This window comes from Amphimedon queenslandica, unplaced genomic scaffold (assembly GCF_000090795.2).
Source record: "Amphimedon queenslandica unplaced genomic scaffold, v1.1 AMPQUscaffold_13507, whole genome shotgun sequence".
In the NCBI taxonomy this organism is placed as follows: domain Eukaryota; kingdom Metazoa; phylum Porifera; class Demospongiae; order Haplosclerida; family Niphatidae; genus Amphimedon; species Amphimedon queenslandica.
This window is the reverse complement of record NW_003546257.1, coordinates 204,605-232,435: the sequence shown is the minus strand read 5'-3', so window position 1 is coordinate 232,435 and position 27,831 is coordinate 204,605. Positions and strand designations below refer to the sequence as shown.

Sequence of the window (27,831 nt, the reverse complement as noted above, 5' to 3'; positions counted from 1 at the left end):
CAATCAAAATTTAATGTCGTTAAGAAATGAAGGCAGTACTGAGCAGGCTGCACATACAGTCCTAATATTGGAGCCTTAGCTTGAATTATGTGCTTTGTACACTCAAGTAATAAGGGACCTTTGTACTGCTGTATTAAGGGTAATATTATTACCACCATGCAGTATATTCATGCAAATTGTTATTTAATTGTTTATGTGGTTTGTATACTGCTTATAAAGGTATGAGAATGCAAAAAGGAAGAAGTCATGGGCATGATGCATTATTGAATTGAATTAGGAGCTGTAGATTGAATTATGTTATATTGCTTGCATGCATGCATATGTGATGTGCAGCAGGCTCTCACTGCATGGTTGAGATTAAAATCAGTTGCACATTAATATGGCACTAATCTCAATTTCTCAAGTTGTTTTATTTGCCAACACAATCAAACAGCAGTGATGATGCATTAATGAATGTCAATGTGTGTGCTCGTACTATGGAAATTGTTTGAAAACTGTATGGATGCTGATTATATAATGCATAGGCCATATTGGGAATCGACCGACTTTCAGTATTATTAGTAAAATAGAAGACCCAAGTGCCTTGCTTTTATTATTAATTAATTTAAAAAATATTATATTCCCAGACAAACTTGTGTACAGTGACTTTGGAACACCTTGTTTACTTTTTGAGGATGTGCCTCGTACAAAATTAAACTTTTCTCTGAGCATGCGCAAAACACACACCCGCGTAGAGCCCCTCCCCTATCTTAACATTATAAATGAGAGCATCTCAGAGGAGAATCTAAACACCAACGGGAACTGAGCAGAGAAGACAATGTCCAGTATATCTATCAGCAAAACGATAGCAGTATCCCTGCTTTTAATCATGCTAGCCACAGCAGCAGTGAGCCAATTAAAGTGCTATTATGGAGTTGGTCAATATCGCAACTGCACTTGTGGCGTACAATATAGGATCCTAGAAAAGAGATGCTGCAGTTCAGAGGAATGCCAACAACCTGTATTGACAACAGAAAACTTCACCTGTCCCTTTGTCTGTCAGAATGGAGGGACATATGATGCTGAAAGGAAGCTATGTCAATGTCCTGCAAGCCATCATGGACTCTGCTGCGAACAAGGTACCATTACATGATGCTGTGCAATAGCTTCAGCATAGCATGTCTCCTCATTTAAGTACTATTAGTTGTACTGACTTTCTTCATTGATCAAACAATCTAATTTAGCCAAAACATGTGCATTATGCACCCACACACTGAGTTACCCCCTGTCCCTTTATGCATAGCCTGGGCTACCCTTCAATTTCCAACTTGATTATGATAAACCTTATATCGTTTTTAGAAACTCCTCAATGCGGTGAAGTTTTTCTAACACACAAAGGAGACATTTTCAGTCTCAATTATCCAAACAATTATCCAAACAATGCAAACTGCATATGGAAGATATCCACAGATCCAGAGAGAAGGATAGTCATTGGGCCAGAGTCCTTCAGCGTAGAGCCTGGCAACAACATTTATAGTTGTAATTATGACTACCTCCAACTGTGGGATGGTACAAGCGAGAGCAAGCACAGTCTTGGGGTCTTCTGTGGTGGAAGCAAATCATACCATAAAACCTTCCAGACACTCTACAGCACAGGATCAAATCTCTTTATCCAGTTCAGATCAGATTTCATTGTCTCAAAGAGAGGTTTTCACTTGAAGTACTCGGTTTTCTATGCAGGTGAGAAAGAAGGCAACAAACTTGATTGCGCTAAGGCATTTACATAAATAATAATTGCATTACTGACTCAAAACAATCTCAGATCATTACATTGCTATGCAGTACACAAGCGTGATCTGCTAACAGAAGGGCTGAATGGGAGTGCATTGTAGCCTTTTAACCAAGAGCACAATTAGCAACGCTTGGCAACAATCCCCCATTAGACATTACATGCATACATGCATAGACATCAATAAACATCAGTACATGTATTCATGCTCTTTTTATGTTTGCAGGACAAGAGTGTGGGCCTTACTCCATATACACACTATCAAGGGGGACAATAACATCTCCACATTATCCAATCAAGTACAGACCCAATGAGAACTGTCAATGGACTATACAAGTCATGCCTAAGCACGATGTTTATCTCACATTTCAAAACATAGATATCATTTCTACTGGAAACTGTCGGTACGGTGACTATCTGCTAGTAACTGGGAAGACTTCGGATAAAAAGGTGAAGCATATAGCTGCTTTCTGCGGCAAGGTACCACCCAGACTGTTTAAAATACCAGCAGAGAGCAAAGGACTGGAAGAGATTACATTGATCTTTAAGACTGATCAGATATATGAAGGACGTGGTTTCGTTCTAAACTATCGACAGATATTATCCAATGGCTCATCAGGCGATGAGTCTGGAATCATGGCAGAAGACAATTAAACATTACTTTATTATCTCTCTATATCATATTATTTTGTCTTAAATATTCTTTGATACATGCACTATTATATCAGTTGGTATAACTGTCATTTTTGTTTGAAATTATTTTTTTCAGAAATATATAAATAAGTCAAATTGTATTAACGTTATAAAATCATCCAAAAATGTTATACAACTTGTAAATAATAAAGCAATACTCCTGCAAAAATAGAATACCATATACATTAATTAGTTAGCATAATGCATGCTTGAGTAAAGCGTGTCAAGGCATGAACCAAAAATTTAATATTAAAAAATAATTATTAGAAGATGACGACAAAGTTTACTCTTTAGACAAACTCAAGGCATGAGAGAGTTCAAAGTGAAGTTCAAAGAGCAGATACATTACAATCAAATAAATATATTTGTTCTGTCCAAGTATGACTCATAATTGAGAGTGTTGTTTGGTGTACTCCCATACAACAATGGCTCCACTAACATGAACATTGAGTGACCTAATGACTCCAAACTGTGGTATCTCTACACATTCATCTAGTGAATGTATTAACTCCACAGGTATACCTTCACGTTCATTACTACAAAGGAAATTAAAAGAAACAGAGATGCAGATATAGAATGACAGGTGCATAGAAAGACTGCTGAAGCTGAGATTACAATAATACATTATTAGTTAATACTGAGGATTCAGCCTTTATCTATGGGCTGTTATAATGGTTCCAGCCTTACTTTTATGCCCATAAAACCCTGAATTACCGTATAGGACATAATGTTCGCGGGAGGCAAATTTCGCGAAATCTACTAAAATTCCAATTCATGGATTTTAATTTCGCGAATTCTACCACGTGTGCCATGCGGATACCGTATTAAATTGATATTCGCGGATTTTATTTTTGCGAATTTTCTTTATCCACGAAATCAGCGAAATTTGCGTCCCACGAACATTATGCCCTATACGGTATAAACTTTTTGGTAACTGCCTAGCTTTTTACTCAATATCACATTAAAGATTAAAGGAATGCAAAGGCTACATCTCCTGCCAAAGACAAGTCTCTGAGATTTGTCGTTAGATACAACAGAAGCCGCTCTAATCTTATAAAATCGATATAATTTACTCTGAAAATATTATAACTGATTGGTTGCATGGTAACCATCGTCTAAATGATATAACTCCGGCTATAACTGATAGAGTTAAGCCATTACCCAACACTGGACAGTCTCACTATAGCCAACACAACACTAATGGGAGCGAAACAAATGATCATATTAGCAAGTTAGTTCCACAAGTAAAGACTATCATGTTTATATAGCTAGACTTAACAATATCTTTAGAGAGAACTGAATAGATTTAAAGCCAATTCTACCACAGTGTATGCTAGATCATAAATTTAAAGAAAGGAAATGAGGACAACCAAACATGAACAAATTTCCTGACCTAAAATGCAAAGATCTCGTTTAGATAATGTACTTATTGTACCTAAAACACACACGAAAAGTGTGACAACACACACGGAGGTTGGGAAGGTCGAACTAAAATATTATAATTCCTTTCTCTTCTTATGCAATAAGAGCATTATGTCGGGAGGGTCGAAAATAATATAATTCCTTCTTCTTCTTATGCAATAAAGAGTATTGTACGTCGGGAGAGTCGAACTTGTAAAATAAATATTATAATTCCTTTTTCTTCTTATGCAATAAAGGGTATCATGTAGTGTCTCCTTACCCCAACAACAAGACTGTCTTCACTGGAATCTGGTAATTATTTATTTGTTTGCTGTGAGCTGTTTGCTCGACACCAACTAATGTATAACCTTTCCTTCTCATGCTCAGCAAGTAGGTGGACAGCTCTGATGGCTTTACCTTGAAAAATTTGTTACTATAATCAGAATGATCTGTATCATGATACTTGTGATATCTTTAGCCATTTCTCTGCAGTCACACTCAGTGATTTAAACTCTTTCTCTTCCAGCACAGCAGTGCTTCCCAACACTAGCTCAGCAACACCAAATATCTCACAAGTTCTACAGAGACCTAAAATGCCAATAAATGACGATAAATTATCATTTATGATGTTTACAATAACAAAGGCAGTACATGCATAGAGATTGAAACAGGCTGCATATCACCATTTTTGTTTTGCTGCTAATAATTTGATGAGAGAAGGTTGTTGATAAGCACATTACAAACAAATTGGAACCAAACCATGCATAATGAATAAACAATCGATACACAACTTTGCATAAAAACATAACAACAAACACAGTAATGACAAAAACACAAACATAACTTCAATACATCACTCAACTCGCATAAAGGAAAAACAGGCCAGAGTTCCCATTGCTCTAGCAATTATTGGGCTCCATAAAAAGCAAGTAGACACAGGATCTACATAATAATTGCATTTACACCAACAAAATCTTGAAAACATCAAAACCAGCCAAGCCAAAACACTAGCAATAACTGCATGGACTGACTGACCTGTCAAATAATAATTTGTTTTCTAACTCTAGTAAACAACTCCCACAATAATCATAAGCATTACATCCACTGGCTAATTAAGACGTAACAGCTTAGATCATCATCTCAGTAGAAACACTCCCAAAACTTCATCCTTACATAGAACAATTAAAAGTCGATGGATTCTATACCAGACACATTTTGTAATATTGTTAGCTCAGTAGGAGTGCTGCATAACCTCGTATGCATAGACTCAGCATTATAATGTTAGCCGAACTAGCATCCAGGACAAATAATTATTTTTTATGCAATAAAGTGCATCCACATAACTCAATGAGGATTGATAAATTAACAGCAACAGACTAATATTTGCCCACGTAAGAGAAGCGAGGGCCTAATCATACGTATCCATTTAAGCACAGTACTACCAGCAGATACACTTTATGCACAGCACATGCTTGATAAAGTTATGCTTGAATGCGTTCAATAATGTCACCAAAGCCAAGAAGTCTTGCAATAATGCCTTGTACATGAATCATTCAAAATCACACAAGAAATAACGAGGATAATTTAGTCCTTGGCTTTGCTGAATGCGAAAAAAGTATCAAACATTAAATGTTTTTTTTTAATTTTGATTTAAATTTTAAGGCAAAAATAATCATTACCGCTCATAATGAACAAATTCTAATTTAAACTGTCGTTATTGCTAATAATGACAAGGGCTGAGTCTGCAAGCACAGTAAACAGATAGAGACTTGTTATGACGGCTCAGAGTGAGAGAGTGTCTACAATTAAATCATTCCATCAACGTAAGAGAGAGAGAAGCCAGACAAGTAACAAACCTCACAGGAATTGTTACACAGTCGCTTAATTTGTTGGCGTAAATAGGAAAGCATTCGGGAGACACGACACAAGCAGATCACATAGCAATCATATTACCAATTACGCCAGTTTACTGGCCACTCTCAGAGTAGGCAACAGTGTTGGGCCACAAAAAATAATCGCAAGTCATAACATCATCATATTTCACTGCCAGCCATAGGAATGAGTGCATTGAAGTATGCAAGCAAAGTACAGTAGCCATAGAAGATACTGAGGCAAAGGCTGAACTATGCTTAGCATAAACATACACTATACTAGGAGGAATGACTGCTGCACCTCCTGGTAGCAATTCCTGACTTGGTAGCCATCCCATCCTTATAGTATAAACAGTGGCCTCATAACCAATACATGTATGTACTGCCACGGGGTATATGAATCAGATTTGTCTACGCAATAATTATTACACAATGCAATATCAATATTGCGCATGTTTGTATAACTGTGGTCTCTTAATCGAATAAAAAGGTGCGTCAGTATAGTAATGATATCAATTTAATTATAATGATTAGTTAAACTTGACATGTCCTTGCATCCTTATTATATTGGCAGTAACTAACTATTACTAGTATTTTGTGTAGATGATTAATTCATCATAACTTACCTCCAAGATTAGGCTGCTTGTTAATCAAAGAAGCAACTAATACTAATCCATTGTCCTTCTTCTTCTTCTCGTCCTGCACTGAAGGCAGTAGAGAAGGTGGAACTGATGAAGATGGAAAGAGTTCACTGTAGAGAGTGACAGTTGAGCTATTCCATGGTGTAATCTTACGCTGTATGTCACTGCCAGAATCCTCATCCTATCATAATAATAACAACATTGTAGAGACTGCAATAATAATCCATTGCAATAGTATTTGTCTGTAATAATGATTGTACAACGCACCCTAAGTAAAGTGTATAATTCATCAAAAATGACTAGGAGAGAATCGTCCATTTTAATAATTTTTTCTGATACATATACGTGTTCTTATGCTGTGCAGCAAGTTTGAGCTGATTCTGATCAAAATTGGATTTTTTACGAATTTTTAAAGTTATTCAAAAATCAGGCAAAAGTCCCTGTACTATAGTACAGGGATTTTGGCCAAATTTCGCCAAAAATGACTAGGAGAGAATTCTCCACTTTTATAATATATTCTCATACATATACATGTTCTTATGCTGTGTAACAAGTTTGAGCTGATTCCGATCAAAATTGGATTTTTTATGAATTTTTAAAAGTTATTGCCAAAGACCATGTACTATGCGTGTCTGGTGCACTACATGAAGACATAACTTACTTTTTGTTGTGTGTTGGGTCTATCAATGATCTCACAGTCTTCATCAATGGAAGAATGACCAAGAAGGCTTGCTGCTGCATCAATAATGGCAGCATTAGTACAAGTAGTGGGAAAGGGAGGGTTGAGCTGAGACCAAATACAAGAGGAAGAGACAAATAGCTTAAAAGGTATCAATTCTTCCTCCATCACACTAGTTAGTGCAGGTAGGGTATGGAATATGACCTGATTTATAAAGAGAGTCATAAGTTCATGAACAACTAGTATATTGAAATCCTTTACTTGTAAATTAAAGTCATTTTGTGGATGCATTAGCGAGAAAAACACATTACTCTCTAGCTTCCTAGACTTGCCAGTATCGCTATAATGATATTAATGAAGAAGTGAAGCATGTATAAAGTATAAAGTATAAATGTATAAAGTATAAATGTAGACATTAACCTGTACTGTTTGATGAAAGGAATGAATTGATGAATGAAAGAGAGTGAAGGGATATCAGGAAGAAGCGACAATGACTGTTCATAAAGTTGAATGACAGAGCCTGCAGCGTATAGCCTGACAATGAAATGATGGCACAAAGACCATTGGAACACTATCGGAAGGACCAAAGAATAATACTCAACCTGCAACGAGGGAGGGAGGGAGGGAGGGAGAGGTGAGCATGCATTAAAGGAGTAAAGAAAAATATACACTAACTTTCTCAGCAGTTGATGTCAAACACTTCCCAAGTTGTACGGTGATTGTAAATATCGAACAAAATCTGCTCAATCTTCTACCAGTGTTCTGCATAAAGACATTCAATCAAGAAATCCATTTGGTAATACATCGTATCATTAGACCATAAAATTTTCTAATCAAAAATCATACCATCTGTAGATGAGGGAGGAGTAATTCCTTCCAAGAAAAAGGAAACTGGGACATTAGCATAACAACCAACCACTCCATAGCATATCGGACCGAGAGCTGATTATCAATCTCCAGACAATCCAACATTTCCATGATAACACTCTTAACCACTGCCTATTCATTAATGAAGAGTTTCTTACTGAGTGTTTTACATCCAAATTTACTTTATTGATTGACTTGTACAGTACTAGTAAAGTTTGTACTAGTCTTAGCCTGTACCGGTGAGAGTATGAGTTTATATAATAATGAGGCTTTGAAATGCTCAGCTCTTTTAACTGAAAACAAATAATGAGAATATTAGAGATATAATAATCATTAAAATTGTAAGTTAATTTACTTCATTAACGATATTCCTAATAACAATTGATACAATGCTTGGCGTATTAGCAGTTGAATATGACGATACTTCTAAAAGCATATTCATTACTCTAACTCTAACCATCATATCACTTTCAGCCTCCCTGCAATCAATAAAGAATAATACCATACAGCATTATACTGACCTCAATTTCAAACTGTTAGTAGAGCAAGATTCACCTAGTGACATTACAAATTGATTGACATCAAGGATAACTCTAATGACACAAGAGGGACTTTCATCTCAATGATACATGTAAGTGCTAACCTTAGGTTCTTCTTAAAGATTGGCCCAAAGCCACACATGTACGTAATGATCTGAGCCCTCTCCGCCAGCCTAGCATTGATATTGGTAGAATCAATATCAGTGGAATCAATATCAGTAAAATCAATATCATTTGAATCAATATCAGTCTGATTGGTATCAGTGTTAGCAACAGTATTGATGGTTTTAAAAACAGTGCAGAGATGCTCAGCCAATACGTTGCACACGCCTGTCTTTACTTCTGATACAGCAAATATCTCATTGGCATACTAAAGAAAGGAAACAATCACAATGATCTATTATAACAACTACCAAAAATCATCCTTGGCCATTAAATTTACATGTATATTAGGAAATAAATCACAACATGGTCAAATAATTCAATGCACATGTAGATGTAGCTACTATATGTATTAGTTATATAGTCTTGACCTTTATTTGCAGCTGTATAAGGTCAGGATCTGATGCTTCCATGAGCCTCTGATGATACGTAAACTGAACAAAGGCTCTCAATGACTTCAACAAAGGGAACAAGTGCTCCTTCAACTCTAGAACAAGAGGCCATGCCATCTCAATGATTGGAAGTAGATAAGCCACACCTACTGTATCAACAATCTAAACAATACTAATTGAAAGACCGAGTAAATAAAATCGGCAAACTTGTGGGACAAGTGTTGCTAGACAGCCAAGAGGCCATGCCATGTCGCTACCCAAAACATCAAAATGTTCGGTGCAAGATTTCGCAATTAGTTCAACGTCACGTGATCCAATAGTCACATGATCCGTTAGTGGTAACTGGGTCTTCATGGTATCGTGACACTTGAAGAGTGTGACATTGTGGAGTATGGACCAATAAGAGGAGAGACAGGAGGCAATACAGCGACCGTATTCTTGACCTGGGGCATGCTGGACTGGTCTAATTAATGTAATAGTAACTGGGAGATTATATAGCTTTCCTATTTTAGAAAATAAAGAATTGCTTAAAGCATACATGTATGACAAATATAATAATAATAACAATTGTATAATTAGCTCACTAATTCAAAATCAAAAAGAATATTACAGACTCACTTATCATTGCGTGATACTGTTCAGTGGGCATTAGTGAAGGATTCTCATTCCCATGATTACAAACCCATTCCAGTACAGAAACTGCTCCTAATAGAGGAACTGTAAACTCTATCACCTATTTATAATGGGGACATTATAAAACAATAGCGCTGAAATCCTAGAAAATTTGACATGCACATATACTTGTACATACATCTACATGTATGTACTATGCACGTGTTGTAAATGTACTAGTGGTAAAAAGATATAACTGCATTTCTTTACCTGATTCTTCTCAACTATATCCAGCAACACATGAACTGCTTTATCAGTGAATCCAGTGCAAGACAGACCCCTCCCATTATTGTCACTGGTCCAGCTGCACATACCAATAAATTTGTAAAGGCAGCGACTGGCAGTAGAGAATAACTGGACGAGATCTAAGAGAGAAGCAATAGGACCTGATGAGGAAATGTGGAGTCCGGCAAGTAAAACGTCCTGAAAGTAAGAGAGAATCTCTGGCAGCCATGGCAATAGAGCCTTATAGACAAGCCTGGAGGCTCCTTCTTTGACTAAATGGGAAAAATAAGTAGATACATGTAATTATAGACTTGGCTAAATTTTTGAGTAACTTTAAAAAAATTCGTAAAAAATTAAATTTCAATCGGAATCAGCTCAAACTTGATACACAACATAAGAACATGTATACGCATCAGAAAAAAAAAATAAAATGAAGAATTCTTTTTTGCCATTTTTGATGAAATGACAATGATGGACTTCATTCCAGTATAACTTACCATTCATGTTAAATGTGGACTGTCCAGTTATTATATTGTCAAGTAGAGTCGATAATAATTTAACCGAAGACATTACAACCTCCACTGGCATGTACACTCTTGTTCTTGCACTGGATATTGCTTCAAGGGAAGGAGAGAGGAGATCAGTCAGAACGTCATCAGGACCAGAATTTTCAGCAACTAAGAGCCTGCGAGAGTATAAAGATAAAAAAGGAACACTACGTGTACTTCCACTCTTTGCTAACTTATTATCACAAGTCACGTGACCATCAGCTGACAATAAAACTGCTCTAGCAACACTCCCCGGACTAAGCCAAGTTGAGAGACTATACTGGGTCTGAGTACTAGTGGAATCTTTGACAAGGGACCCTATACAGGTTTTTAAAAACACATACAAAGACCCTGAATTATCCTGGCCTCTTGCTATCCTTGATATTAGCTTGGAAGCCTACATCAAACAATATACATGTATTATACATGTATTATATTCCAATTCCCATAATCCCATTCCCATACCATGGCCCAAGACTGAGACCCATACAAGAGACACTCGGTACTACTGAAGCAGCCCAGTGTCTGAAATACATCTGAAAAACTAAATTCCTAAAAAAAATAACTAAAAATATCATCATCATAATAATATACAAGACATGTACTTGACTGCAATATTTGCAGAAAGCGGCCAGTATGAAAGATTGTGTGGCGGATCTCTGTACTATCCTGTGGATCAATGAAGTATTGACTACCAGAGACCTAAAAATACGTAACTCATGAATCCAACCATTGCATTCTCCTGATCCAACTCGGCTAACCTTATTGTCTCTATAGAGGAGGTGCCTATCAATGGAGCCTTAAATGAAGGAGGAAGGAGCGTGAGAGAGTACATGACATACACTGTTGGTATATCGGGCAATTCTTTCGATAAACAACAAGAGAGGAAGAAAGAAAAGAAATTGTCTAAAAAGGTAAAATAATATGAGAGTATAGTCTTGTTGTACATATAATTGGTCTTACATTTCTCTTCTTCTCCTAATTTGGAGATAAATCTGCTCAAAAATGAACCCAATTCTTCAACCAGTGGAGGGCACACAGCAGCAGCATTAGAATGACTTTCCCTATTAAACACAAAACAAACACACATACTCATACTGTCATTCATCCACTGACCTTGCAAATACATAACTGTTCCCAAAAGCAGTTAGCAATGGATCCAGTATTACCTAATAGTGTAAATTAATTTTATTTCAAGTATATTATTATATTATTGAAAATTCTACAACTTTAGAAGTACATGTACAACAAATGCTTGCTTACTTTCCAGTTTTCCTTCAAGAGAAATGGAGAATTGCTTAGTTCGATTCCTAATAATTCCCTGACTCCTCTCCTAACAATGGACTTTGCATCATGAGAGAGGACCCTCTTAAAGACTGTCATTAGCCACGAGACGTGAAGCATGTGAAGACCTACAGTACAGCTGCCACATGACCGGATACACTGTACAAACAATCATCCTTACCATCAACAAGTGTCCTAGTGGCTGAGACAAGACTTGGTAGCCGATTCAATACCGGATTGACTATATGGACCTGAAAAGGAGAGGAGATATATATGTACATGCATGTGAAGAGCTGTCACTATATATACATGTACATACTCATACTTGTTTCTCTTCTAGCGTTTCCAGTAATAGCATCAAGTTGCTCCAAATTTCCCTCAACTCTTTCTCTTTGTCCCCGTTCCACCAGAACACGCCTCCTTCACTAGTTACTCCTCTCTCTTTTCCAACAGATTCTTCTAGAACGGCGTCCATTAAAAACTGACATCTCTTCCTATTCAAAGGATCTTCATCAACTAGTCCAGATTGAATGATGTCCCAAAATATCTTATAGTGTCTTACGTCATGAACCAGAACCGGTGGGGATCTAATATTTGGAGTCAAGGGGGCCCTCCCAGGTATAAAAACATGAACGAGGCAACACAAAAGTGTCAAGCATAGGTCTATGGAGCGACTCTCAACATTCGTTTCACGTAGCCACACCTTTTCGACAAACTGCCACGCCTCTTTAGTAGTAGCGTCACTCAGTAACAGACAAGGTAACACGAGACTTGATAAAAGGAATGATTGATTGGTGGGTGTGGCCACAAGTAGCAAGAGAACACGAGTCAGTAAATCCTGTTTTAGGTGAGATGATGCACACGCCTCTTTCTCCATTAATAAATAATTAATTATCATTAGAACATGCGTCTTTGACATGGTGGAAAGGTCTTCGTTGGTGTAGAGGTCAAAAAGGGCATTAAATAGAGTCTTATGCTGAACATCGCTCTGAGACGAGAGTAAGGAGAGATACTCGCACAAAGCCAAATCCAAGTCACGTGATTGCTCGGTGTTGATCACGTGATTTAGGTAAGGCAGGCCTGAACCCAGTAGAGAGGTTGTAGAGATTGATTCTCTCTCCTTGATCGGAACTGATAATAGAGAGTCCTTAAGATCAACCAGACACTGTAGAGTGTCACCATCTTCTCTTTCTCCTCCCAGTACCTTCAAACATCGCTCCTCTAGTTTGAGAAATACACTGGAATGAGTTTCGTTATTCACTGATGACATCCTTCCTTACCACGTGGAAGGGCATGGACAAAGTAGGCGTGGTCAAGTGGGCGTTCGTTATTCTTGGGCGTGGCTTGGAAGCTGAATAAAAAATGGTGAGTAAAGCTTTATTGTTTTGTCCTTGATTTATCCTTGCATGACGGGTTCTAGTTTATGTTAAGAGAGTATAAGTAAGTAAATTTGGTAGCCTATCCTGGGAATATATGAATACTCAAAAGAGGGAGGGAGAGTTCATTATTATTATGAATGTTTTTTTTCTATTTTGTAGGCTCAAAATCTTGAAGTTTGTTCAATTTCCCCGGAACTTTTTGAACGTGTTAAGAAATTCCGATTCCGCAAAGAAAAGACGTCTGCCGCCATTATTATGAAGATAGACGTTGAGTCTATGACTATTATTGAGGATGATACAGTTGATGAAGATACGGTATATACATATAAATGCATTAATTACAACAGATAGGGGGGAAAAGTTTTAACTTACAAAGGCAAATGTTGTATCATTTTTGATAAATTGTCATCTTTTATGAAATACCATAGTACACCCGATTTTCAAGCAACTTTAAAAATTCATAAAAAATCCAATTTTGATTGGAATCAGCTCAAACTTGCTAAACAACATAAGTACATGTATATGTATCAGGAAAAGTTGACACACACTAACTCACAGCATGTAATTATACTGCACTGATTCATTACTCCACTCTACACTTGTAATGTTAATCTTTTCAACCTTTCCTACTTATATTAAGTTTTTTTTTAATTTTAAGATGAATGATTTGAAAATTGAAGACTTGGAGGCAGAACTGCCAACACACGAGCCGAGATATGTTGCCCTAAGCTACTGTTACCATCACGACGATGGGAGGGTATCCTATCCTCTCGTCTTTATATTTGTTAGTCCACAAGGTAAGGAAGATGAGAGAAGGAGAAAGGAAAAGAGTTAGGGGTAATTGAAGTTGACATTGTGTGAACAATCCTGTTACTAGGTATTAAACCAGAGTTGCAAATGATGTATGCCGGCTCTAAACTGACTCTTGTCAATAAATGTGGATTCACTAAAGTGAGCATTCTATTCTGAGTATGTATAAATGGATGCTCTGGTGTGTATAGGTTTATGAATTAAGGGGAACTGATGAACTTACTGAAGAATGGTTACTCTCAAAACTGAAGAAGTGATGACGCATGAATGTAGAAGTGAAGCTTCTTTGAAAACGTGTGATTATTCTTATTATTAATATTCTTATTAATATTCTTATTATTGTCCTTTTACTGTATAATAAACTAATGATGATTTTTGTAGTATGATTTTTTTAGCTTTTCAATGATGATTTTGGAAATAACAGTATTATTGATACATGTATACAAAATTACATGTACACGTATGCAACTACATGTGCTTGTAATGTATTACTCAAAAGCCGGCTTTGAAGCTGCAATGATAATTATTTTAATATTAAACCATCATTTCAATAAAATTTTTGAAAACTATAATTTCACTTCGGTACCATTTCATCATTCACATGTACACAAAAAGTGTCCCCATTTTATGTCAGAGCAACAACCAAAGCCACCATCATGCTAAAGAGAGACAATATGTACATCACATAAATAAGAATGACATTTTTCTTACTTGTAAAGGTAGATGAGAAAAGAAAGGACATAGTATCCAAGCTTGATGAATCCTTCTCTGTTATAAAAGATTAGGTTGTCCCTGTTCATGACGATTGTTGGATCGTAGAGACCATACCCACTAGCACTGGGACGCTTAACAAACCTAAAAAATAAGAATATGATCATACACGTAATATTCCCTATCGGAACTAATTTCTATAAGTAATTTCTATATTATTGTACAAGTAATGATACATTGCATTAAATAGTCTTGGGAAAATATTAGTATTTTCTTTATACCTCCATATATGGTAAGCGAGTAGAGGGACGTTCCACATAAATGTGAACCAGTATCCAAACATGAGTAAGAGTAACACGATGAATAAATGTAATCCATATTCAGGAAACACCAACTATTAATGTCATTGCAATAACAAGCATAATATACATGCTGTCATAGTATACCATGTTTTGATTAGAAGCAAAGTCTACAGGATTACGATAGTCATTCTTTAGTTCATCTACCATTATCAACTATTGTTAGATAGAGAATCAATACATAAAAGGTGACAAAATCATAATAAAGGATGGAAAATATTTTTTAAATATGGATTTCTACTCACATGCCAAACCATCATAAAGAGGAGGCCTATGGATACGAGCATAACGAGAAGAAAAACGTAGAAATCAGCACCAAACATGATGAAAATGTGAAAAAATGGAGACAGCTATAAGCCCCGCCTTTTAAGAATACGGAGATAGACACCAATGAAGTATCCGTGAGTGTACGGAAACCACGTGCTATGTCAAAGGAAGGTGTGGCTGGGGTCTATCTTTCAGAATCTCTACTGAAATGCACATTTATGGACTAACAGGTGGTATTGCAAGCGGGAAATCGACAGTATCAAGACAACTGGAGCGACTGGGTTGTCCTATAATAGATGCTGATCTGATCTCAAGACAAGGTACATGAAATATACTGTTTATATAATAAAGATTAGCCTGGGGCCCTTGCCCTCCTCTTAATTATTCCAGTTGTAGAACCCGACACTGCTGCCTGGAGAGCAATCATAGGAACGTTTGGTGTTCAGGTGCTTAATGATGACCGGACGATCAATCGCCCGTTGCTTGGTTCAATGATATTCTCAGATGATGAGAAAAGACACACTTTGAATGCCATCACCCACCCATACATACAATACAGAATGTTGTGGCTGCTACTCAAATATTTTATTCTAGGTAGCTGTAATCTCTTGCGTATTCCACTTATATAATAAGCGACAACAGTAGAGCTTTAAAATTGACTAGCATATCCAACAACTTTCTCTTCTTTTTTTAGGTAAATCTTTCGTTGTTCTTGTAACTCCACTTCTATTTGAGAGCAGTCGTTTTCTCAAATTCATGAAAATGGTCATTGTTGTCAATTGGTAAGCTAATCTTAAAGCAAGATCTATACAAAAGTGTTCAAGTTAATATTGAATGCAGTACAGAAGAGCAGCAGTTGGAAAGATTAATGTCCAGAGATGGTCTAACTGAAGAAGAAGCAATGAAGAGAATATCTTCTCAGATGCCGCTTAGCACAAAGTGCAGGAGAGCTCAGTTTGTTATAGATAATACTGGAGAGAGGGGGCAAGCTGAACAGCAGGCGCTTCACTTGTTTAATAATATGAAAAGGATGTCCTTATTTTGTGGCCTGTACAAATGGATATGCGCCGCTTTAGTGTTAACATTAGTTATTTTCTATGCTGTTTATTTCTAATCATTAATGAAATTATTTGAATCGAAACAAAATAATTATTTTTTGCGTCTTTCATTCGTGCTCTAAAAATAAAACATTCTATTATTGCAGAACCATCTTTCTCATTTGGTTTGACTATGTCAGTAGATAAAGGATAACGCTGTAGAGAAAAGAGTATAATGGTAACTGATGCTTGAAATATCAAATGCTACAGCTTACTAGTATAACGAGGCAAAGAAAATAATTAGATGATACCCGATCTTGACAAACGATTCTTTCTGAAAATTTATTAGTTGATTGCCATTTCTAATGACAGTGGCATCATAAAGGCCAATGAATGAACTTCGAAGATTAAAATATCTATTAAAAAACAGAGTCCAATCTGACATCACTTAACTATAATTAGTAATCGAAATACATTACATTACATACATGTGAACTACACAAAGCTATACAGGATTTGCTTGGTGACAATACAATGAATAGACTATGGTGTGTGACATGACATTACTAGTCAATTAAGAGCACATGTAGACTATTGTAGATTAATGTATATTAATGTACATCAATACATGTAAGCATCTCAAAAATAGAGAAAGAAGAGGAATGAGAGAATTAAGGTTTACCTATAGCAGAGATATATTGCCAAAGGGCTGGATAGTATACTGAGAAGCCAGTGGCCACTGAGCATTAGAATCAGTGGAATGAATGCATTTAACATTAGCTCTGGCTTCACAGACTAGAGAAGAATATTTATTAAAAAAATGATACAGTGTTAATTCACAGAAATTTGGATTCATACCTTATTTAACTTATCACAGCCATGTCTAGCTGCCACAAAATCAAACTGGATATCTGACAATACAATAATCTAGGAAAGTATAAAAATTTTAATAATTATATATAAAATGGGACTATCACCATACATGATATATAGCCAGTACAATGGCTATCAAACTGTCTAGAAGGCACAAGGTGAAGACAAAGGTATCATACATTCGTCTGTGAACCTTCAAGTGAAGTTGCAGCTCTAGCTAAATAGCTCAAGAGAGCTGTCTCCTCCTATCAAGTCAAAACATAGCGGGTTAAAAATTCTGTTGCCAAGACAACGCCACAAATTTGCATTTTGTGTAAAAAATATTTGTGATCATCATCATGGAGGAGTTTACATCTTCAAGGAGCAGCTCTCCTCCTCTTTCTTTACTCTTGCATCAACCTACTACAGAATATAGTACAAAAAAGAAAGATTTGTATCTTGGACCAATTGAACAAGGAACAGCCCACTCTGGACCAATGAGTGAGAAGGTGGTACAGCATAAGATGCTCTCGATACTTGAACAGCTTCAACAGAATCAAGAAACACTGAGAGAGTCTGTGTACGCACTGCTGGGAAGAACCGGGTCTTCTGGTATCCCAACCCCTAGTACAATGGATGATTGTACATGTGGACTATGTGGATATCAGCCATCGCAATATAAAGACTTACAAAACTCTACAAACACTAAGCTACAAGCAAATACATGTACATGCACAGGTACTGGTATATGCACATGCACATGTATTATGGGACCTTTGGATTCAACGATGGATGAAGCAGAGGAAATTGAAGACTTTTCTGTTAGTGATCTTACATATTCGTCTGATGTTGATCTGATTGAGAATATGTGGGACGATTTTAATATAACCGACTACGTACCCAGCCCTCGTTACAAGAAGATAAAAAGGAATTCACCGTTGCCTTCCTCAAGGAAAGATTTCAGTCCAACTCGAGTTACGGTACCTGTCCCTTTCTCGATGACATTGAGAGAAGAGAGAAAAGAAAAAAAGAAGAGCAGGAGCCTACAGATGGCAGAGAAGGAAAAGGAGGAGAGAGAGGCAGAGGAAGAGGCACATTTGGCCAAACAATTCAAAGCTAATCCTGTACCAGCCACAACTTTCCTACCGTTATACGAAATGATCAACGCATGCAACCAAGAGAGGAGAGAGCAGATTAAGGAAACATCAAAGGAAACTCTAAAAAGATTAGAGAAACCGTTTAGTTTTATGGCCCGTGAAGAAGCAAAAAAGAAGGAGAGAGAGTCACAAATATTGCTATTGAAAGAGACAGCTGAGAGAGAAAAGAAGGAGAAGCAATGCTTTCAAGCTGGGGAGATCCCAGAATATGTATTTGATCCAAATATCATGGAGAGGATAGAGGAGGAGGAAGAATACAGGAAGATAAGAATACGCCAGAGGGCACTAGAGAGTCTTGCTGAGTCTCATTTACCAGCTGGAATGAGAATAAGAGGACAAGAGTACAATCTTGAAAGACTCTTGAGGAGAATAGCCAAAGATGAAAAGGTTCTTGAAAAGAAGAAACAACCTTCTGCTAATGAAAATAAATATGCCTATAATGATTTTGAGCAAGAACTGATGAGGAGGCAAAGGCAAGTAAAGACATTAACATTACCAATTGAGGAGCTTCAAGGAAAACCTTTGCCAATAATAAGACACTCAACTCCTACCAAATCTGTAACTTTCCATTGATAGTATCTATCTATATGCATGGTTTTTCTTTTCTTTGTGTAAATAGAGTATAAAATAGATCTATCATCAAAAATTATTCTCTGTACTAATGTGCCATGAAGATGACCATTTTAAAACAATCTCAAAATTCTGAAAAGTACCTTTTTTCCGAAAAATGGCTCCGAAATCACCCCAATCATTATTTACATTTTTGATACATATTGATGTCCTAATGCTATGTAGCAAGTTTGAGCTGATTCCGACTTCAATTTTTCAAGTTATGGCCATTTAAAGAAATGGGCCAATTTCTGAAAAGTACCCTGTACTAATGGTTTTTTCCAAAAAATGGCTCCGAAATCACCCCAAATTTTTATTACATTTTCAGATACATATTGATGTAGTTATGCTGTGTAGAAAGTTTGAGCTGATTCCGACTTCAATTTTTCAAGTTACGGCCATTTAAAGAAATGAGCCATTTTCTGAAAATTACCCTGTACTATAGCCCATGGTTTTTTCCAAAAAAATGGCTCCAAAATCACCCCAAACTTTTATTACATTTTTTGATACGTATTGACGTCCTAATGCTATGTAGCAAGTTTGAGCTGATTCCGACTTCAATTTTTCAAGTTACGGCCATTTAAAGAAATGGGCCAATTTCTGAAAAGTACCCTGTACATTAGAGCTGATTCTGACATAGACTTTTCAAGTTATGGTCATTATCGCAAATTTTTTTCATAAACTAAATGTCTTTGGATTTTTTAAACAATAGATAATGATATTTGATTTCAAGCATTTAATTAAGTTTCATTGTTGCTGTTGTTTTAATCGATTTTTTGACAATCTCTCGTTGCGCTTTTTTATCTTGTTCATCCTTTTCTCACCTTTTCCTCCGCCCCCACACGTCACCTCTAGGTTAATGCTCCGCCCAGAAAGATTTGACTTATGAAACTTTAAAGCATTCTAAAAAACAAAAACTTAAAAACGAAATCATTATCAAAATTTTTCTTCATACCTGTTGATGCTTGACACTATTAAATTCAAGAAAACCACACCCACGAGATTTCGCTGACCCTCTCTCTGTCAGCAATCGTACCTATAAACTGGACAATCAGAACACGATTTTAAAACTGGTCAAACCTGTTGAATGGGTACTCCTCTCTTTCGAAAGTGATGCATAATATCATCAGATGATACCGAATATGGTAAATTTCCTATCGTAGTAATCCCACAACAAAAATATAATTAATTATGCATCATGCCACACCCCCTTTCTTGTACATGTACAAACCAAATGAAGCACTCCCTATAGGCATTGCTAATTAAATGTACCTATAAATAGAATATATCTACTTCTTTTTTTATCTACAGTGTCTTCTTCGGCCTCTTCTCCTACTATCTCCTCTTCTTCTGTTGGTTGCTTCGTTTTACTCTTAGTCTCTTTGCTTCTTTTCTTCATCTGTTTCAGCCACCAACTGAGTAAAGCCTGAGACACACTGAAATATACAATAAACTCACTCTTTTCTTTTCTTCTCCCTCTGAGTCTCGCTCATGTTTAAATGGCGGATACTAATTAGAGAATAAGATAAACCACGTTGTAGCACGTGGTTAAAGTATACGGAAATATCCTGACGTGAGTTTAGCTCTACCCAGCCCCACCCTTCCTGCAGGCTCAGCTCAGTAAAAGAGGTTATACAGCAGATATAAAATAACATCGACTGAGTGAGGTTACCTTTATTCGTTTCTGGAGTGAGGTTACCTTCATTCTTCTCTGCAGCATGTCTATTTCGTCTTCTCTTGATCTCCTTAAACTGAAGGAACAAATCACCTGTCCCTTATGCCACAGTATTTACACAGACCCAAAGACACTATCATGTCTCCACTCCTTTTGCCAGTCTTGTCTGGAGGGAGTACCGCCTGATAAAGAAGAGAACGAGACCTCTTACCTCTCCTGCCCTACTTGTCATGACAAGACAGAACTACCACGAGGTGGAGTGGAAGGCTTTCACAAAGCATTCCATCTCAACAACCTCAAAGAGATGCACAGCCTCATGGCAAAAACCGTCACTTGCAACAATTGCAATGAAGTCACTGCAGTTGTCTATTGCAAAGAGTGCAGCAAGTTTTTCTGTGAAGAATGCATGCATGTCCATAAGAAATGGAGTTTCTTTTCCAGCCATCAAATATCAAGCCTCGATGAGGTGTCAGCCTCAGCTTCTGTTGTTGTCCAGGAGCAAGCGAGCCACATTGAAAGAATTCTCACTGACCTCACGCAAAGAGAGAAAGAGATTAAGAAGCAAGGAGAAGCAGTCCAGGAAGACATTCATTTGTTTGTACAAGAAGTGATGAATACGGTTGAGAAAGAGCTGACAAAGGAAGTTGATGCAATAGTTGAGAGCAAATTGCAGGTAATAGCTAAGCAGAAAAGGATTTTTAAAAGCAAAGTAGAAGAGAGCCTGAGCTTACAGCATGTCTTTATGTCAGAGGATGAGCGCATGAGTGAGATGACAAGAGGAATCAATGTGGAGGAATTTGACCCATTAGAAAAAGCAGATTTAGAATTTATCAAGGGGGATCCAAGCATAGTCGTACACCAAGTGGGTGAGATTGTCTCTTACACAGCATTGCAGCAATGCAGGGTCAAGGAAATAAATCAAGTGAATCATTTTCCAGAGAAGAAGATGATTTCATTTCCATTATCAATGGAGGTCCCTGATTCAAGTCTCCTAACGGTTCCCATATCATCTCTTAGCTGTAGTCTAGTACCAGTTGGTAAAGATGTAGCTCCCATTGAAACTACAGTGAGTACTACTTCATATCCTGGAGTGTATCAGATACAATGCAGCCCTTTTACTAGTGGTCATCATTACGTTGAGGTTAAAGTTCACGATGTCCAACTGGAAGGTACTTCTTTGGTGGTCCCTTTCAATCCGTATTTCGATATAATCATTCCAGCCCGTATCATCACTGGCATAAAATATCCCTGGGGAGTTGCTGTGAGTGAAAAAGGTCAAGTTATTTTAACAGAATGCTGGAATCATCGCGTTACCATATTGGATGGGAGAGGAAAGAAAATGAAGACATTTGGAGGAGAAGGAGGTAGTGGGGATGTCACGTTTTGTTCTCCTCGTGATGTGGCCATTACTCGAGACAATAGCTCTATTCTAGTTATTGACGATGATCACAGAATACAAAAGATAAGCATGGACGGAAAGCTCTTAGCATCAGTTGGTGGATTGGGCAAAGGTCCTCTAAAATTCAATTGCCCTGTTGGCATGGTCATATCTCCAACAGATGGGAGGGTGTACATAGCTGATCACAATAATCATCGCATTCAAGTCCTCACTCCTGATTTGGCCTTTTCTCATTCGTTTGGCAGTAAAGGATCGAGAGATGGAGAATTTGAGAATCCGCATGACATTGCTATTGATCGCACCAACTCAGTGTATGTCGCTGACTATGGGAATCATCGCATTCAAAAATTTTCTCCCGAGGGTGAATTTTTAATTGGATTTGGTAGTAAGGGGTGCAGTCCAGGAGAGCTCTTTGATCCAGTAGGAATTACAGTAGACACCAATAGTGGTTTGGTCTATGTCACTGAGTATGGGAACCATCGTGTGTCAGCTTTCACTCCTGAGGGTCAGTTTGTGACTAGTTTTGGAGATGAAGGTGTCAATGAGGGTCAGTTTAGGAACCCAAGGGGGCTATCATTTGATAGTGAAGGATTCTTGTACATTTGTGATCTAATGAACAACAGATTGATTGTGTATTAAACTCAAATTTTTTTTATTCTAATTTTTAATGAATTTGTGTATAATAGCTTTGTTTAAACCTCACTGCAAGTGCAATTCACACTATTAGAGGTGAAAGCAATCTCATCATTTTGTCATGTCAGTAAATAAATTATTATTATTATAACAGTAATATTATCATTATTATTACATTATTATTAGAATGACTGTTAATTATAAATGATCAATGTCACTGATAGAGCAAGTACATTATTACAACAAAAATAATAAAAGAGTGTCAAAATTTTAAAATAATAGATCGATCGTCACTAAATTCCGTAACTATCTTTATATGAGTTTCGACTCTTTTCTTGATTGTATCCTATACAAATCAGATATGCAACAGTAATTATGGAAGACATAAAAGACATCAAGAAGCACTCCTACTACTGGTACAATTATGCCCACACATACAAGTGAAAGAATGTGCCCCACCTGCTTAATGCTTATCAAATACAAAATTCTTTACATTAATCCAACAAAACTTGCAATATCAAGACAAAACTATTAAATAAAAAAAGCTTTATTTTCGTTCTGTTTTACAAGCATGCATGACTCATGCTTAAAGTGTTACACTACTACATGATGCATGTTAAAAACAAATGTTCATGTGCTCCTTACATGACAGCTTTGGATCCAATCATCCATCCATCCCAATCCTGCAATATGCTCAGATTAACCGGCTCCTTCTCTTCCGAACTGTTCAAAAAATCCGTCAGTTCCTTGAGGGTATCGTGATGCGACTTGTCGCCAAATTTCTCGTAGATCGGTTTCCGTAGCTTATAATACTGCTCGGTCTCTCCAGGTATGGGCCCGTGAATGACATACTGGTCCGTCTGTCCTCCCTCTCTTCCTCCTTCCTTCCCTCCTCCTCCTCTTTCAATAGGACTAGCAAGTGTCACCAATTCAGAGTTACTCAGTTTCGATGAAAGAGAAGACGAGGGAAAGGTCTCATTCATTGTTTGGTCTCCATGCTCAACAGACACTTTGTTTATTTGACCATGACTCCACGAACGCTTCCTGTCCTGAGGGCTGGCCCTTTCCTCTCTGCTATTCCTTGAGTCAGACCTCACTGGTTGATCTTCCTTTGTATCCTTACCAACTGCCTTAGGCTCGTTAGAGTGAAGCTTTGTCTCCTCTTTAATCACGGGAGAGCTACAGCGCCACGACTCACCCAAAACCCCCGACACGCTTTGAGTAGTCTCCGGCCCAATGATGCTCCTTTTCTTCGATCGTTTCTCTTTGAGTTTCTTAAAAATCCCGCCTTTCTTGCCGCCGTTCTCAGCTTTACTGGGTCCTGATGTGGGTGGGCTAGGGGGAGGGGCAATGTGGGAAGGCTCGTGATCGGACCCGCCGAGATTTGTTATCTTTTCGAGAGCTCCTTTCATTTCAGACTCTTCTTTTAGCTCTCGATAGAGAAACACCAACTAAAGAGAGGGAGAGAGAAAAAGAGGGTGAGAAAGGAAGTAAAAAAGAGGGAGACCAGTATCATGATACACAAGACAATCCAATTATGGATAATGAAATAGTATCAATTACAATATAGGGACAACGCCTATCATGTTAATTGCATACCATAATAAAGTGTAAAGTATAGAAAAATGTCAAATAAACACTATGAGATATAATTCCCAGGACCTTTCACATTAAAAGTATGCAAATGAGTCATAATGACTATTTTTGTTCAAGAGTTAAGTAGACATCAAACCATTAGCTTGTTGTCACACAAACAAAGCTTTGAGTTGATTCATATTTCCCGACAGATCTTATATCATCAGAAGAAAACAGAGGACATAAAAAGACATGTACCAATCAAAAGAACTTAATCTAATGAAGAGGCTAATCCTATTACCAAATTGCTCATTTTCTCCTCCCACACTGACACTTTATACTGACACAAAGGGCAACAGGAATACATGCTGGACTGTGTATATCATCAATTACATGTTGTCATGCTGCTAAGACAACTGTTGTTACTTGGACAGACATTACTTCATGAGAGACACAGGTATAAAATAATAATAGTCTGCATCATTATATGGTGGAATTCACACACTACTAACTATTGTAGCATAAAATTCATTAGCACTCAATACGTGATGCTAATGAGCCATGCACAGTCTAAATTCTATCACATTTAAATATTAGTTACTGGTTCATCAGCAACTCCTCACCTTTTGTAGTGATTCAATAGCTTTTGTGGCATTTGCCAGTGTCTCGTATATCTTTGCCATACTTGTCAGTGCTGATATCTGTCCCTGGGTGTTACCGGCATTCTTCATTGCTTGGTAGTGCTTTTATAAAAAGAATTAAAATAGTAAAGTGCACAAATTTAATTTTCATGATGAGATGTGGAGAAGGCTTGTAAAGGCAGCCAGAGGGAGAGGATTGGCATGCAGGAGAAAGGGAGTGAGAAGGAGGAGGAGGAGGAGGAGGATTGTAGTAACAGAAAGCACATTATATAATAATACCTAATAATACCTAATAATAATAATAAAGATCATAGCTAATAGAGCATACAGTCTAATAGGGGACAGTGCACATTGTTTTAACGTGAACAGTAGTGGGGCATGGATCAACTACTAAACAATACTTGGCAACAGGCCAGACCACCACAAGACTTGACAATACCTTTTCATATTGATCAGCTGTCTCTTCGACATTTCCCATCATCTCGTAAGTGGAACCCATATTACAGTGACACACTCCCATACCAACATGATCTTCAAGCTCAGAGGCAACACTTAAACCCTATTAATAATACATAAATAAATATATATATATATATAAAACCATTCATTTTTAATGTAGTATGTTATTACATAAGGAGAATGGTATAGGCAGATTATATTAAGAAATTTGATAGGACAAGTCAGCATAGTCGAGATTGCAACACAACAATGACACTGTGTCATAGGACAGGAATTAATTTGTCGAGCAAATGTACTAATAATTGATATTAATCTTTATCTGTCAGGTGACTAGACTTGTACATGATAAAATGCAAATATATCATTTACTAGCAGGAGTCCATGACACAATGTTTACTAAACGGTCCCAGTAAGCCACACAGGAACTGTAAGCCACACAGGGAGTCTCTACCTTAAATGGAGTATTAGCTAAGGAAGCAGACAAATTGTCTGTCACTAACAGCTGGCAATACAAGACACAGAAGGTCCATTCTCATAATTACAAAAGAGATCTAACTAATATCATTATTATCTTTCCCATGCTCTGGCATTGATAGAATTATGACATTACAATCAACTACTAGACTAGCTGACATTTCCTACTAACCCTCTTATAGCATTCCATTGCCTTGTCTGGTTGCAAAATAGCCTTGAGACAATTGCCAATACTGCAGTACGATCGACCAATATTTGCCTTATCGCTTATCTCCATAGCAATATCCAATCTCTGCATGTAAAGAATACGAGTATCAGTTTGTCATTTGATATTATTGAAGGTGTGAGTATAGTATACATAATGCATGAGAGAATCCATGTAGTTTTCATTACTTAATGACTACAACATGTTGTGTGTGTGTGTGTTTGTGTGTGTGTGTGTGTACCTTTTGATGATGATCAATAGCTTTGTCAGTGTCCTGGAGCAGTTCATAAATGACCCCAAGGTTACCGTGTGCACGACACTCTGAAGCTCTGTGGAAGATAACAATATAATAACAATAATAATAATATATAATAATAATTTAGAATTATGGTAATGCATTAGTGTAGCTATACAGGACTCTCTACTAGAGCAGTGGTTATCAGGTTGTAGCATAGTTGCAATGACAAGTACTTAAAAGCTAGCGGTTATGTAAGCATGTATCATTTGATCTTCTCCCCCTCTCTCTATTTTTTTTATTATCAAAATAATTCAATAAACTATTCTTTAAGTTAATTGGAATTGCTCCTTTGATCATATTTACTGGGACAATTAATTTCGAGGCAAAGGAATGCAAAGATCAAGAGGAGCTCAGAATTCTTTGTGGCTATCATACCTCTGCACAATTAACCACAAAAGAAAACCAAATCACCTTAATAAAAATACAATAAGAATTTTTAACATCCTAACCACTGCATGTGTCAATGATAATATTTATGTTCAAGGTTGAGTAATTTGAATAAGGAATTCATTATGAGCAATTGAACTTTCTGTGACATACTTTGACCCATGATCTTGTATATACTCCAGGTGCTTCTCAAAGTACATGGCTCCCATCGTCAGGTGGTCTCTTCCTTCCGGTGAGTTCTCTAATCCTCCGTCTTTCTGGATCTTGAGTCTTCCCAGAGTCATGTGAAGGTCCCCGAGGTTATGGTTTGCCTTTGAAATGGAGCGTCTGTCTTCTAGTATCTCACAGAGCTCAAGGTAGCTCTCATAGCAAAGCTTAGCTTTTTGCAGATAACCTATTGTAACAATGATGATGATAATAATAATAATAGTAACATGGTGTTTACTGTTTACATTGTATTATCAACACAGATATCATTATTGGATGCTGTAGTATTAGCCTATAACATGCACTTAGAGTCCTGTTACACTATAATAGAACAGTCTCTCTTTCTTACCTGATTTTCTATGAGCTATCCCAAGGTTGCAGTAGGCCTGAGCTTTGCTCTTGTCGTCATTAGTCTCACAGCAAATGGCCAAGTCGTGAGAGTGGCAGGTTATAGCTGCATCCATGTCCCCTTGATAAAAGTGTGCATTGCCCAGGAGGCTCCAAAGAACACTGGTGAGCTGGAAGTCTTCGGGACTAGACTCTAGCGCTGCCTCGAGGACCGGGATGGCCTCTCCATAGTCCCCAGCCTTGCTCAACTCCTCTCCCTCCATTGCTAGCTCGTGGCAGGACTTACCAGGAGCTGGTGGCTCAGAGTCTACGCTCAATACCTCGGCCATTGGGTCTTCTCCTTCCTCGGTGAGTAAGTAGCTAGTGCTTGTCCTAGAGGAGAGGTGCTGGTGATGATGATGATGATGATGATGCGACATGATTTGCTCTTCCATTCTACAGCTTGTTGCTTTCCCAAGAGAATTTTTGGACTAATTAGGTAAGAATTGTTGTACAATATTTATATATTTTCTAGGACCGGATTGGCTATTAACAACCGCTCTGCTGTTCTTCTGATCTGTGTCTCCCCTCCCAACAACTTCCTTGTTCTCACTTCTACACGTGTAAA

At 37.3% G+C, this 27,831-nt stretch overlaps 9 protein-coding genes across 9 annotated transcripts; 5 read left to right on the top strand and 4 right to left on the bottom strand.

Annotated features, from left to right (window-relative positions):
• Positions 1-781: 781 nt before the first annotated feature.
• Positions 782-2,562, top strand: LOC105316580 (tolloid-like protein 1). The gene is made up of 3 exons (XM_011411582.2): positions 782-1,118; positions 1,339-1,719; positions 1,995-2,562. The coding sequence occupies exons 1-3, from the start codon at positions 818-820 to the stop codon at positions 2,420-2,422; spliced, it is 1,110 nt and encodes a 369-aa protein (XP_011409884.2). The 5' UTR covers positions 782-817; the 3' UTR covers positions 2,423-2,562.
• LOC100635677 (probable methyltransferase TARBP1) lies at positions 2,558-13,044 on the bottom strand. Its single transcript, XM_020008720.1, has 27 exons — positions 12,068-13,044; positions 11,924-11,993; positions 11,722-11,870; positions 11,575-11,627; positions 11,422-11,522; positions 11,220-11,364; positions 11,064-11,160; positions 10,924-11,010; positions 10,653-10,855; positions 10,408-10,595; positions 9,896-10,182; positions 9,632-9,746; positions 9,221-9,516; positions 8,993-9,175; positions 8,564-8,829; positions 8,442-8,513; positions 8,276-8,399; positions 8,103-8,213; positions 7,900-8,052; positions 7,729-7,815; positions 7,474-7,655; positions 7,315-7,393; positions 7,036-7,257; positions 6,360-6,555; positions 4,326-4,450; positions 4,143-4,279; positions 2,558-2,997 (listed from the first exon to the last, which is right to left on the bottom strand). Exons 1-27 carry the CDS (start codon positions 13,010-13,012, stop codon positions 2,847-2,849), a joined length of 4,824 nt encoding a protein of 1,607 aa, XP_019864279.1. The 5' UTR covers positions 13,013-13,044; the 3' UTR covers positions 2,558-2,846.
• A 29-nt stretch (positions 13,045-13,073) lies between these two features.
• Positions 13,074-14,357, top strand: LOC100638629 (glia maturation factor gamma-like). The gene is made up of 5 exons (XM_003383722.3): positions 13,074-13,107; positions 13,281-13,436; positions 13,780-13,918; positions 13,999-14,072; positions 14,123-14,357. Exons 1-5 carry the CDS (start codon positions 13,105-13,107, stop codon positions 14,186-14,188), a joined length of 438 nt encoding a protein of 145 aa, XP_003383770.1. The 5' UTR covers positions 13,074-13,104; the 3' UTR covers positions 14,189-14,357.
• Positions 14,358-14,473: 116 nt separating this feature from the next.
• Positions 14,474-17,454, bottom strand: LOC100638501 (uncharacterized). The gene is made up of 10 exons (XM_020008694.1): positions 17,288-17,454; positions 17,164-17,232; positions 16,988-17,100; positions 16,581-16,721; positions 15,497-15,602; positions 15,247-15,351; positions 15,089-15,157; positions 14,924-15,036; positions 14,643-14,786; positions 14,474-14,590 (listed from the first exon to the last, which is right to left on the bottom strand). The coding sequence occupies exons 1-10, from the start codon at positions 17,357-17,359 to the stop codon at positions 14,557-14,559; spliced, it is 966 nt and encodes a 321-aa protein (XP_019864253.1). The 5' UTR covers positions 17,360-17,454; the 3' UTR covers positions 14,474-14,556.
• LOC109593725 (dephospho-CoA kinase domain-containing protein-like) lies at positions 15,409-16,490 on the top strand. Its single transcript, XM_020008722.1, has 4 exons — positions 15,409-15,588; positions 15,659-15,862; positions 15,963-16,050; positions 16,109-16,490. The coding sequence occupies exons 1-4, from the start codon at positions 15,477-15,479 to the stop codon at positions 16,380-16,382; spliced, it is 678 nt and encodes a 225-aa protein (XP_019864281.1). The 5' UTR covers positions 15,409-15,476; the 3' UTR covers positions 16,383-16,490.
• Positions 17,455-17,500: 46 nt separating the features above from the next.
• LOC105316578 (protein FAM161A-like) lies at positions 17,501-18,960 on the top strand. Its single transcript, XM_011411580.2, has one exon. It carries the CDS (start codon positions 17,517-17,519, stop codon positions 18,885-18,887), a length of 1,371 nt encoding a protein of 456 aa, XP_011409882.2. The 5' UTR covers positions 17,501-17,516; the 3' UTR covers positions 18,888-18,960.
• Positions 18,961-19,592: 632 nt separating this feature from the next.
• Positions 19,593-21,447, bottom strand: LOC105316561 (uncharacterized). Its single transcript, XM_011411545.2, has 6 exons — positions 21,330-21,447; positions 20,382-20,697; positions 20,196-20,338; positions 20,004-20,077; positions 19,879-19,959; positions 19,593-19,826 (listed from the first exon to the last, which is right to left on the bottom strand). The coding sequence occupies exons 1-6, from the start codon at positions 21,445-21,447 to the stop codon at positions 19,671-19,673; spliced, it is 888 nt and encodes a 295-aa protein (XP_011409847.2). The 3' UTR covers positions 19,593-19,670.
• LOC105316577 (RING finger protein nhl-1-like) lies at positions 20,621-22,832 on the top strand. Its single transcript, XM_011411579.2, has one exon. The coding sequence runs from the start codon at positions 20,642-20,644 to the stop codon at positions 22,634-22,636; it is 1,995 nt and encodes a 664-aa protein (XP_011409881.1). The 5' UTR covers positions 20,621-20,641; the 3' UTR covers positions 22,637-22,832.
• Positions 22,833-22,835: 3 nt separating this feature from the next.
• LOC105316576 (G-protein-signaling modulator 1-like) lies at positions 22,836-27,669 on the bottom strand. The gene is made up of 8 exons (XM_011411578.2): positions 27,226-27,669; positions 26,823-27,063; positions 26,226-26,313; positions 25,952-26,071; positions 25,286-25,405; positions 24,829-24,948; positions 23,276-24,081; positions 22,836-22,976 (listed from the first exon to the last, which is right to left on the bottom strand). The coding sequence occupies exons 1-8, from the start codon at positions 27,656-27,658 to the stop codon at positions 22,943-22,945; spliced, it is 1,962 nt and encodes a 653-aa protein (XP_011409880.2). The 5' UTR covers positions 27,659-27,669; the 3' UTR covers positions 22,836-22,942.
• Positions 27,670-27,831: the final 162 nt, after the last annotated feature.

Coding starts and splice junctions, on each gene's coding strand:
- LOC100635677 (XM_020008720.1), bottom strand. CDS start 13,012: ATGTCATCAGTGAATAACGAAACTCATTCCAGTGTATTTCTCAAACTA. Junction 11,161..11,219: donor TCCTCTATAGAGACAATAAG/GTTAGCCGAGTT, acceptor ACGTATTTTTAG/GTCTCTGGTAGTCAATACTT. Junction 7,816..7,899: donor TCCTCCCTCATCTACAGATG/GTATGATTTTTG, acceptor GTCTTTATGCAG/AACACTGGTAGAAGATTGAG.
- LOC105316578 (XM_011411580.2), top strand. CDS start 17,517: ATGGAGGAGTTTACATCTTCAAGGAGCAGCTCTCCTCCTCTTTCTTTA.
- LOC105316561 (XM_011411545.2), bottom strand. CDS start 21,447: ATGCTTGGATCCCCCTTGATAAATTCTAAATCTGCTTTTTCTAATGGG. Junction 20,078..20,195: donor TAGATATATTCTATTTATAG/GTACATTTAATT, acceptor TTACTACGATAG/GAAATTTACCATATTCGGTA. Junction 19,827..19,878: donor ATAGTGTCAAGCATCAACAG/GTATGAAGAAAA, acceptor TTTGTTTTTTAG/AATGCTTTAAAGTTTCATAA.
- LOC105316580 (XM_011411582.2), top strand. CDS start 818: ATGTCCAGTATATCTATCAGCAAAACGATAGCAGTATCCCTGCTTTTA. Junction 1,119..1,338: donor TGGACTCTGCTGCGAACAAG/GTACCATTACAT, acceptor TATCGTTTTTAG/AAACTCCTCAATGCGGTGAA. Junction 1,720..1,994: donor GTACTCGGTTTTCTATGCAG/GTGAGAAAGAAG, acceptor TTATGTTTGCAG/GACAAGAGTGTGGGCCTTAC.
- LOC100638629 (XM_003383722.3), top strand. Junction 13,437..13,779: donor ATACAGTTGATGAAGATACG/GTATATACATAT, acceptor TTTAATTTTAAG/ATGAATGATTTGAAAATTGA. Junction 14,073..14,122: donor ATAAATGTGGATTCACTAAA/GTGAGCATTCTA, acceptor TGGTGTGTATAG/GTTTATGAATTAAGGGGAAC.
- LOC109593725 (XM_020008722.1), top strand. CDS start 15,477: ATGCACATTTATGGACTAACAGGTGGTATTGCAAGCGGGAAATCGACA. Junction 15,589..15,658: donor TGATCTGATCTCAAGACAAG/GTACATGAAATA, acceptor TAATTATTCCAG/TTGTAGAACCCGACACTGCT. Junction 16,051..16,108: donor ATGGTCATTGTTGTCAATTG/GTAAGCTAATCT, acceptor TATTGAATGCAG/TACAGAAGAGCAGCAGTTGG.
- LOC105316577 (XM_011411579.2), top strand. CDS start 20,642: ATGTCTATTTCGTCTTCTCTTGATCTCCTTAAACTGAAGGAACAAATC.
- LOC105316576 (XM_011411578.2), bottom strand. CDS start 27,658: ATGGAAGAGCAAATCATGTCGCATCATCATCATCATCATCATCACCAG. Junction 24,082..24,828: donor CTATTGAATCACTACAAAAG/GTGAGGAGTTGC, acceptor CCCTCTCTTTAG/TTGGTGTTTCTCTATCGAGA. Junction 22,977..23,275: donor ATTGGATCCAAAGCTGTCAT/GTAAGGAGCACA, acceptor TGATTTGTATAG/GATACAATCAAGAAAAGAGT.
- LOC100638501 (XM_020008694.1), bottom strand. CDS start 17,359: ATGTATGATACCTTTGTCTTCACCTTGTGCCTTCTAGACAGTTTGATA. Junction 16,722..16,987: donor GCAATATATCTCTGCTATAG/GTAAACCTTAAT, acceptor GTTTTTTAATAG/ATATTTTAATCTTCGAAGTT. Junction 15,158..15,246: donor TCTTTATGATGGTTTGGCAT/GTGAGTAGAAAT, acceptor ATCTAACAATAG/TTGATAATGGTAGATGAACT.